Below are 11,082 nucleotides of genomic sequence, written 5' to 3' on the forward strand. Positions count from 1 at the left end.
TTGTTTTAAATGAAAAAATTAGATTCAGAGCTGATGCTGACTCTGTAACTTCTTACTCATCTATTAATATTGTAGGCAGGAAAAATGTTTAGATAGACAATACTTGGTTAAAATATGTGGCTTGATCACTTAATTTGCTGTTGTGTCATAAGTATATTCAGATGTTGCTTATAACATACTTGGGAAAGATTTATATCAAATAAAATGTGAAATATAATGAAATGTTATAAAAACTGTTACGGTTTTGGACAAAAATGAATATTTGAATATGTTTCTGCAGATTCCAAAACCTATCAGCAACTACTTCATTATTAAGAAAGGCCCTTTTTCTAAATCCTGAATTAGTAACTATGAATGTATTTCAGCTTGCATCATCTCAAATTGAATGATACTCAAATAGTTCAGAAGATATTGGAAACTTTTTCAATCTTGGTATCTAAGGGCTGATCAAGAATTTGCTTTTTACTATGCATTTGAATATATCTTAGGCAGAAACTGCTCAAATTATGTTTACAGATATTGGAAATATAATATAGCTGTGTGTTTAACTTGTAACCATGTGTTTAATAACCAAACATATTCTTAATGTATAGAAAACATAACATTCCATTCTTTTAATTTGGTACAGGTCTTAATTAAAAATTATTGGAATTAAATGTAGTAACATCTGGTCCTCAGCACAATTGCTGAGGTCATGAGTAAAGGCAGCTTACATTTTTTGTGTTGCTGAATTGTAACTACCTTCTTCTATTAGAATAATATTTGATTTTATTAAGCCAAGTCACCTGAATATATCATAATCCCATTCCCCCTCCTTCCTGGCCTCAGTAGTAGGCAGGCAGGCAAATGCATGCATTTGTGCATGTGTGTGTTTTACAAACAATAGGGTAGAGCTAGGTAACCCGAATTAAGTGAATTTCAGTGGTTGTTTTGTGTTTCCTTTTTCAATATCAATATTCTAGATCAAGAAATCTTGCGTAAATTGGAAAAAGAGAAAATTCTGGTGTTCACCCCATCACGTCGAGTTCAAGGGAGAAGGGTGGTATGCTATGACGACAGATTCATAGTGAAGTTGGCTTTTGAGTCAGATGGTATAATTGTATCTAATGATAACTACAGGGATTTAGCTAATGAAAAGCCAGAATGGAAGAAATTTATTGATGAGCGACTCCTGATGTATTCATTTGTCAATGACAAGTAAGTTATAATTTTTAATTGTTTACGGCTAAAAAATGACTGTCGACAAGATTTGGCACAGGCACATTTTGTCGATTACTTCAGTCTTGCATAGCAATAGCACTTAGACTTATATACTGCTTCACAGTGCTTTACAGCCCTCTCTAAGCGGTTTACAGAGTCAGCATATTTTCCCCCAAAGTCTGGGTCTTCATTTTACTCACCTCGGAAGGATGGAAGACTGAGTCAACCTTGAGCTTGGTGGGATTTGAACTGCCAAATTGCAGGCAACCGGTAGTCAGTAGAAGTAGCCTGCAGTACTGCACTCTAACCACTGTGCCACCACAGCTTTGCATAGGGTCATTGAGGCTTTGTATTCCTCTGATGACCAGATTTTGCTATCTCTGGACAGAGTAATTTGGAAATGAAATCCATGTCCTAAGAAACCCACGAAGTACTTGTTATCATTGTTCTTTTCCTGTTTTGAGACAAACAGTTTGATTCTATGCTACTATAAATGCAAACCAATATCTGGTATTTGAGTTGAAATAACTTCCTCCCCAAATCTCCAGAAGTAACTAAAATCGGGCATAAGGTCAGTGTCTTATGGATAAATACTCCAGCCCACAAATTTTGCTATTTCTGTTCTGTTGGAAAACTAGATAGATATTTTTAAACTGCTGACTACCCAGTTTTGCAATAGACTATACATTTATAATATTTATTCATGAGGGTACATTGTGTCTAGATTCATTTGTCAGAAAGCTGGATTTGAGGATTAAATATGTATCTTTAGGACAAGAATGTGCTTCAGTTTGGGGGGGAAAGCCCGAACACAACTAAAAAAAGATTTTTTCGGGTATTGTAGTTTTAAACTCCGTTAAGACAAGCATCTCTGAATTGCTCTGTTTCTCATTCAAACTCTTTTGATAAAGTCCTCCCTTTGATATTTAGCTTATTAGCTCTGTAGCATTAGAAAGGACAGAGCCTTGCCATATGTAAAGTAACTGTTCTACTCACATAAACACCTTGGTGATATGATGAGGGAGGAGTTAGAAACACTTCCCAATCAGTGATAATTAAGTATTCTTAAAGTTTTCTCTGCAAGAAAGACTATGAACTTTCTGTCGCGTTTACATTCATTGTTCCCAATCTGTATTCCTGAATAGTAAGGGCACTGAATTCATTGTGACCAGTTGACTTATTCTCATTATGCTAACCCCCATTCTTATTTAAACCATTGTTTAAACTTTGTTTAAACCAGTCATTGTTTAGACCCCGAGGAGAAAAAGAAGATTCCAGAGTTCTCCAGAATGTTTTGTTTTTTGGAGTGATAGATTTTATTCTACCTATGTCAGGGGTGTCCAAACTTGGGAACTTTAAGACTTGTGGACTTCAACTCCCAGAATTCCCCAGCCATGGCTGGGGAATTCTGGGAGTTGAAGTCCACAAGTCTTAAAGTTCCCAAGTTTGGACACCCCTGACCTATGTACATAAGGTTGTATATGTACATAAGGTTGTATATGTACATAAGGTTGTATATGTACAAGCATGCAGGAAGACACATAAATTGTGTTTTTATACAGTAGTCCTCTACTTATGAACATAACTGGGACGTAATACAATCATTAAAGGAGTAGCATCTTAGCATCTCACAGGCAGTTGCATGTAAATTATTGTAGCTATAAAACCTATGTTTGATTTACTGGGCTTTTTTTAGAAACTGGTTTAAAACTGATCTGAAATATGGCACAATAAATGCATTGTTCCTTTCATTATTTTATATGATGATGATGATGATTGATTATGATTGATTATTATTATTATTATTATTATTATTATTATTATTATTATTATTATTATTATTATTATTATTATTATTATTATTATTATTATTATTATTTAGATTCATGCCTCCAGACGATCCTCTCGGCCGACATGGCCCAAGTCTGGAGAACTTTCTGAGGAAGAAACCTATTGTACCGGAACATAAAAAGCAACCCTGTCCATATGGTAATATTATTTAATTAAACATTACATGTCTTTCTAATAATGAAGTTTGTTTATTTGTCTCTCCATAAATGAGTGAAATATGCCTATTTTGAAATTGTCATTATATAAGACGTGTAATGAGGAATCCCTTTGTGTCCTCATCTCATCCCTCCTAAGTAGTGATTGGGGGGGGGGGGGGAGATCCAAAACAGCAGAGATCCTGCAGATGAGGCTTCCCTATCTTCTCTATCAAACCCCACTCCAAGTTAAACTTTGGCTAATATAGCAGACAAATGTTTTGGTAAATAATCCTGGTTTCTATATGGTTGTTCGCAATTATTATATAATCTTCGTCTATATTCAAACAGTATTATAGGCCAGGGCTAAGCCCAGGATGGGTTAAGGTGTTATGCCAGGGGTGTCCAAACTTGGGAACTTTAAGACTTGTGGACTTCAACTCCCAGAATTCCCCAGCCAGCATGGCTGGCTGGGGAATTCTGGGAGTTGAAGTCCACAAGTCTTAAAGTTCCCAAGTTTGGACACCCGTGTGTTATGCAAACACACTGTCCAATTACTGGTAATTTACTTAATTTCATTGCATAATAGTTAATAGTCCTTGTTGTATGAGTATGTATACAGTACCTTTTTTTTTTTTACGTTGCTGAAGAATTACATTATTTTGTTGTTTTTTTCTTTGTGCGCTTACATTTCAATTATAAATTCATATAGGGAAGAAATGCACTTATGGACACAAATGCAAATATTACCACCCAGAAAGAGGAAATCAGCCTCAGAGGTCAGTAGCTGATGAACTTCGTGCCATTGTTAGGAACACAGCTGCCAAAGCTGCTAGTGAAGGAGGGCTGGTGAAAAGCAACAGTGTTCCTTGTAGTACTAAGACAGATAACACTACAGATCTCAAGCGAACTACTCCAAAGAGGCAATCGGATCCTAGCATAAGGACTCAAGTCTACCAAGACTTGGAAGAAAAGCTTCCCACCAAAAATAAATTGGGAACCAGGTCTGTACCTTCTTTAGTTAGTATACCAACTTCTGCTGCTGCAAAACCCCAAAGTACTGCACCTTTAACCAACGGCCTTCCATCTGGAGTTCATTTCCCACCTCAGGATCAAAGACCACAGGGACCGTATTCTCCAGTGATAATGACAACCAAAAACCATGGAACGCCAATGCCTTATGAGCAGTATCCCAAATGCGATTCTCCTGTGGATGTAGGTTATTACTCTATGCTCAGTGCATATTCAAACCTAAGTATCTCTGGTCCCCGAAGTCCCGAAAGACGTTTCTCTTTGGACACAGATTACAGAATTAGTTCTGTGGCTTCTGACTGTAGCAGTGAAGGGAGTCTGAGTTGCGGCAGTAGCGATTCCTACATGGGCTACAACGATCGATCCTACGTGAGTTCTCCTGACCCTCAGCTGGAAGAGAATTTAAAATGTCAACATATGCATCCCCATAACCACCTGAACTCACAGTCCTTCTTACAGAGTTACCACGAAACACTAACCAGAGTGCAGAGTTATAGTCATGAAGAACCAAAGCATCACCCGAAGCCTCCATACATGGCTGTGCACTTTCAGCATCCAAACATGGGAAGCCGTTCTATTTGTCCTATTGACTTCCCTGCTTCTCAGAGTTCGCCGCATTCAAAAAGCATGCCTCTGGGGAGAGCTCTAGCATCCACCAGACTGGACAGTATCTCAGATTCACGCTTGTATGATAATTCTCCATTGAGAAAAAGAAAAACATACTCCACTCAAGATGGACTCGGTAGTTGGGATAGGCCAGGCTACGGGATGGATACATATGGCTATCGTCAAACTTACTCTTTACCCAGCAATCCCACCCCACCATGTTACGAGCAGTTTCCTTTCCAAAGCTTACCTGAGCAACCCGATCAGCCTTGGCAGATACCTTACTGTGGAATGCCTCAAGATCTTCCAAGGTACCAAGACAGTCGAGAGAAAGTCTACATCAACCTATGCAACATTTTCCCGCCTGACCTGGTGAGGATTGTTATGAAAAGGAATCCTCACATGGCAGATGCTCAGCAGCTTGCTGCAGCCATTTTAGTGGAGAAGTCTCAGCTAGGTTATTGATGACATGATATTGATGATGCATCTTTATGGTGTCTTATTAGTTCAGTTTCAGCTGTATCGCTGAGGGAGGTTTGCTACAATAGCATTTGTGATCTCCTTCTCAGCAAGGAGATTATATAGTAATCCATATATGTGAAATACTGTGCCATGGAACCTGTATGTACAACCCCAGACACTGGAAGTTAACAGGATTTATTTTAAATACTCAGTTTTTTTTTTAAAAAAAAATCATGGCTGGAATGTTTCTCCAGCTGAATATATTAACCACCACGATGTCTCAAGTAAGAATCCCTAGTGCATGTGGGTTTTATATGCCGCACTTTTTAATATTTGTTACATATTTATTAAATTATTGGGTGTCTTATCCTTCAAGTGCAAAGCATTTTTTTCAAAACAGCAGAAAACTGAAGAGGATTTTATGTGCCCAGCCAACTTTTTTCAAGTCAAGCTTATTAGGATCTATTTTTTCATAATTAAGTTATTTAATTTTATTGTGTGATTTTTCTTTGTATATAATCATTTTATTTATAGAAAACAACAGTCTTTTACAGCACTGATTTTTTTTAAATGTATAAGTTACCAGTTTTTACATTGAAATGGGTAACAATATATTAGTACTTTATAGTATGGCACTTTTTAATTTGTTTGGCTATGGATTTAATTTATTTGTTGATTACTGTTAATTTTGATGTAAGCAGAAACAATCAGTAGGAGAGAAACCTGTTTTTATTAATTTATTATGCAGATGAAAAAAAAAACTTATGTGCAGGTTCTGAAATTGTTGAGCTTATCCAGTTCCTGACTGTCACAAATTTGACTACACATATATCCGTTTAGGTAGCAGTCTTGTGCAGCTAATGTACATTTCCATTAATCAGAAATGGCATTGAAAAGTGTATCTCTTGTTCCTTTACTTAATGCACAGGTATTTCATAAAATAACTGTTTTTAAAGAAACAAATTGTGTTCTCAATGCAATTTTTGTGTATAAGATTGTGTATTTTCATGCTATTTATTGAGAAGGTTTTAACATTGTGTTCAGGATATGCAACATCTTAACTGCACTGTAGTAATGGTAATTATAGATGAAAACAGCACATTCTTTTTGTGAAATACTGTATAGAATTAGCTTTGTCTGGTCTGTTGCATTATATAGGCCCTATTCTTGCCATGGACAGCATAGCTTTAGAAGTAGACACTGTCATCTCTTATAGTATTAGTATGGGAGATTTCTGGTTTTTAAGTTTTGAGCTTTTTTAGCTCTTGTAAAATGTAATTTTACATAAATAGATTAACAGTAGATCTCACAGTGCCTGATACCGTAAACATCGTGATTGACTGCTCATATATTAGAAGTCCCTTCAGAGCTTCATACTGTGATGATTCCCAAGTTTACATAATCGATGACTGCAACTTGAAGATGCTGTAGAACCAGAAACTACCTACGCTGTTGATACAAATTGTATCTTTAACTATTAGAACTATTTAATTTATAGATCTAACTTTTAAAAAGAACATTGAATTGTGTAAAAATTATTTTAGACTTTGGGCAACATTTTATCTCTTTTAAAAAAAAATAGTTCAAACCTAAAGTTTTTTTTTGTTTTAATAGCCCCTTGACCATTTATCATAAAACCGAATAAGATGATAGCTTAAAATAATGATAAAATGCTGCCTAAAAAGATGTCCAAGCACCTTTTGAATACATTTTCACTACTTACGCAACACTATGTGTTGTAAGAAGTAGGATGTCGATACACAGTAAATGCTTCTACAAAGCATTATACTTTTAGAGGTATCCAGTAATCTGAACCATGTTCAGCAACTTTAATTCAGGAATTACTCTTCTACACAGTGTTCACTATCGTATAATCAAAGAGGATATCGCTTCTGTTAGGTTCATCTTATATTTTATCCACGTCTCCTGAAGAAAAACCTCTTTCAATATTTCTTCATTTTGTTCTTAACTTCCTTGTTCCTTGCTTTTTGCAGAACATATTTTGTTGGAGAGATTGTACATTTTGCATGGGTATGCAGATCATCTTTCCTATGATATAGAACTGACTTGTTGCAATGGGCTTATTATTCACATGTAACTTCAAAGTCTTGATAACAAGTATTCATGCATCCTTAAAATGTAACTGGATTGTTGCAGCTGGTGAGGGCAGAATGCAGAAACATGACTTCTGAAATAGAAGTGTTTTGTATTTATTTTCAGTTGATGTATATGGAATCATACTTACGTAGGATTGACTGCAGCATCCTTTCTTGAAAAAAGGATAGGATTGTACATTGTGTGTTATAGTGTTAAAATGTGCAATTGCTGGCTTTGCGTAATGCAGAATTTAAACTCATTGAAGAGAAATGTGCTGGATAAACTGAATTTAGGGCACATGGCAGCTCTGCATTGATACTGATCTTCAGAGCTGATATGGTCTTCTCTAGTTATAACTAAAAGCAGGTTTCTCCCCCATCCCATCCCAACACACACCAGGCAAATGTGTCGGTTGTTTTCCACTGCAATAACTTAACATTACTGGCTCTACTGTGTACTGTATTTTACAGAAAGCGCCAAAGTGAAAAATAATCAATTTTCTGCCCTCTATTCTTTAGTAGGAATACTTGGTTTGGGCTAAGTGTAATTCTGCCATCTTACAAACGGTTGAATTTGATGGAGCTCATTGTTGTTCTTTTTTGTGCTGCACAGGTCTTTAATAAGCTAGTTGAGTAAAGAGTATTCTTTTAAGTTCTAACATTTAGAAAATCCAAGAATCTTTGGTTACCTGTTATCTGCACACCTTATACGGTCAGAGTGTAGAAGCAGGAAAGCCAGATGAAAATCCACTGTTAACTACCTAAGGCCTCATAAGGCCCAAGAAACTCAAGGATCAGTCACTCACTCTTAAATCCGATCTGCTGAACAGGCTTGCTCTTGCTGGGGAAAAATTGGAGGCAGAAATGAATTGTTTACCTCCTTGAGCTCCTGGAAGAAAGACTTGGGATATCTAACATTCAACCCAATGATCTACTGTTGGCAGCTTTCATCCTTTAGTTCAACTCTTTTTGTCATGATACACCAGATATTCAGAGGTTGCTGTTATTGTTCACCTCCTGAAACTGGTTCTTCTAGAGTATATTTTAGCGGGTTTTCAGAAATGCTGTGTTGTGCTGGAATAAAAAAGAGAGTAATTATAGTAAATCTGATCTATTTCGCATCAAATGCTTGATGAAATTCAGAAACACACCCACCAACTGTATGCACTTCCATTAACACAAGGAGTATTTACTTTATCTCAAAAGTAGTCTTTTCAGTGAGCAAATTAAAAAAACATGCCTGATTGGTGCATTCATGGATCCAGGCAATTATGAGTGTAAAGTTTAAATGTAATTTTATTGGGTAAAATTTTAGCCTTGAAATGTTCATACAATTTACACTTTGTTCCACAATTACAGAAGTTGTCCTGGACAAAATGAAAATATAGCTATGTTATTGTTTGGCAGTTAACTGATGGATATCAATAACTGGAACAATTTCAGTATTTGTAATGTAATACATAGGCGTTCATAGTGTTATATTTTGTGCAAACACCTACATTTGTACAAATACTTTTTAAAGATAAGCTGAAGTTTTCAGAGGCTTTGTGTGTGTCACATTAACATTTTTGAAACCTTTAATCTTTTTAGAATTAATATGTCTTCTTAGATATGAGACTCAAATATTATTAGTTTTAGGAAAGGATCATTGTATTGTTATAGCTAATCTTTTATTCCTAAATTTCCAGGCATATCAAAAATTATTTTTATGAGAAAACATAACTGCAGCCACTTCTTTTTGCAGCTGCTATGCATTAGAATGTCATTTTAAATCTGATAATACTGTGGAAAATAAAACACAGTATTGATGCTTTGTGGTATAGAGAAGGCTTTCCTTTACATTATTTCTACTACCTTGCTTGTAGGAATTTTTCAGTTCAATGCTCTCCTTTTACAGTTCTAAACTACAACAGCAGCAAATGGCCCATTCACCACCAGGCTACTTTCTTAGTTGAAAGAATGGTCTGATCTTGCCCAAAATATACCAGGTTCTTGAAATAGAGGTGGGTAGAGTTGGAGATCTAAAAACAAGGGGGAGGCGGAATAACGGAATGATTGTGAAAAACCTCAGCAATAACAAAACCAAGATGTTTATCATGGTTGATTCTATTCTTAATGAGGTTTGCAAAGATTTGGGTAGACAAATCCATTGCTTTATTTCATAATCTTTTTAAAGCTGTCTAAATTCTCTGCTTCCCCCCCCCCCCTCAAACAGTTCCATTTGGGCATAATCATTATAGATCCATTTAAATCTATGGGACTGAAGTTAGTATCTACAGGATTGAAGTCCTAGTGATTTTGCTGTATCTGTCTTTGATTTTAGAAATATTCGTAGTTTCTGTAGTATCCATGAATACTGTCTATCATGGTACTGTCAGCAAATCAGCAATAAAACTTAAATATTCCTTAGCTTTGGATGTTGTGTCCATTATATGTTAAGTATACATTAAAATGGAACAATATTAAGAATTGTGATCTATGCCTTTTTATTCTAATCTCTCTCTGCCCTTTTCTTCCTTTCTTTTGTGTGTATGTGTATTTTCAGGTTTTATCCCTTTGATATTGTCCCCTCACTTGCCTATCTTCTTTCCAGTTTAACTTACTTCTCGCAACAAATCAACTTTCTACTTACCTCCTCTAAGAGTTACTCAAAATATTTACTTCCATTCTGTGCCTACCCTTTTCTTGTGATACACACCCAAACATCTTGTAACACCTATATAAAAATATCACGTTTTAGCAGAGAAAATAAGAGTCTGGCGTTTAAAAAAATATTCAGTAGCTTTCTTGAGATTTCCTAATAATATTGAAATGTTAAAGATACCGTTAACTCATATCTGTTGACATGTCTTGATAAAATAATAAAGAAAATTAGTTATTTTGTTATTTGTGCTTGGGAAATTTAATTCTTAAAGCATAAACTAGTAAAATGGAAACTTAAAATAGTGTTGGGCTCAAGACAGATTGACATGCATTATACCAGTGTTTCTCAAACTTGGCGACTTTAAGTCCTGTGGACTTCAACTCCCAGAATCCCCCAGCCAGCATAGCTGGCTGGGGAATTCTGGGAATTGAAGTCCACAGGACTTAAAGTCGCCAAGTTTGAGAAACACTGCATTATACAGTCAAGCTATAGGTGGTATTGTATTTAACCATTGAACAAACCTCTCTTTAAAGCTTAGACTGGATGATAAAAGGGTGCATATTTCTGTAATTTGTGGCTGTCTACATCCTATTTCAGTATATATTTCAGCATAGTTGAAACTGAGGAATTCTACATGTTCAGAAATTAGAGTTTAGATGCTTAAAGGGTGCTAATACTAAGTAGCAGTAAAAATTATCAATTTGATCTTGCTTTTTTTTTAAAAAAAAAATCCCATTAAGTTAGTTAAGATCTGTGTGTGTCCCAAAGGAGCTTTTTCAAGAGGGAATTGGGCTTTGTTTTTGCTGAAGATGTTTCACTTCTTATCAAAGAAGCTCCTTCAAGTCCAGTTGCCTCTTGAAAAAGCACCTTTGGGACAACCATGAGGTGGATGACTGAGAATCTCCATAGACATTGTTCTGTGTTCAGTTTTGCCGCTGAGGGTATTGTCTTAATTAGGGGTCCCATTGTTGCATGTTATCTTATTGCCAAATGCTACATTTTGGGAAACTTTTTCGCCATTGATACCCTTACCTAGTAACATGTCCTCTTTCACTCT

General features: G+C 35.8%; 1 protein-coding gene across 2 annotated transcripts in view; it reads left to right on the forward strand.

Annotated features, from left to right (window-relative positions):
* ZC3H12C (zinc finger CCCH-type containing 12C) overlaps positions 1-10,267 on the forward strand; it is a 52,321-nt gene extending 42,054 nt beyond the window's left edge. For both annotated transcript variants that reach the window (XM_081952459.1, XM_081952458.1), the window contains 3 exons: positions 963-1,197; positions 3,083-3,189; positions 3,898-10,267. In XM_081952459.1, the coding sequence (XP_081808585.1) occupies positions 963-1,197; positions 3,083-3,189; positions 3,898-5,288 (1,733 nt within the window). In that variant the 3' untranslated portion in view covers positions 5,289-10,267. The remainder of the gene's footprint in view (positions 1-962; positions 1,198-3,082; positions 3,190-3,897) is intronic.
* The last annotated feature ends 815 nt before the right edge of the window (positions 10,268-11,082 follow it).

Source organism: Natrix helvetica (genome assembly GCF_964273705.1).
Source record: "Natrix helvetica genome assembly, chromosome: 4".
Taxonomy (NCBI): Eukaryota; Metazoa; Chordata; class Lepidosauria; order Squamata; family Natricidae; genus Natrix; species Natrix helvetica.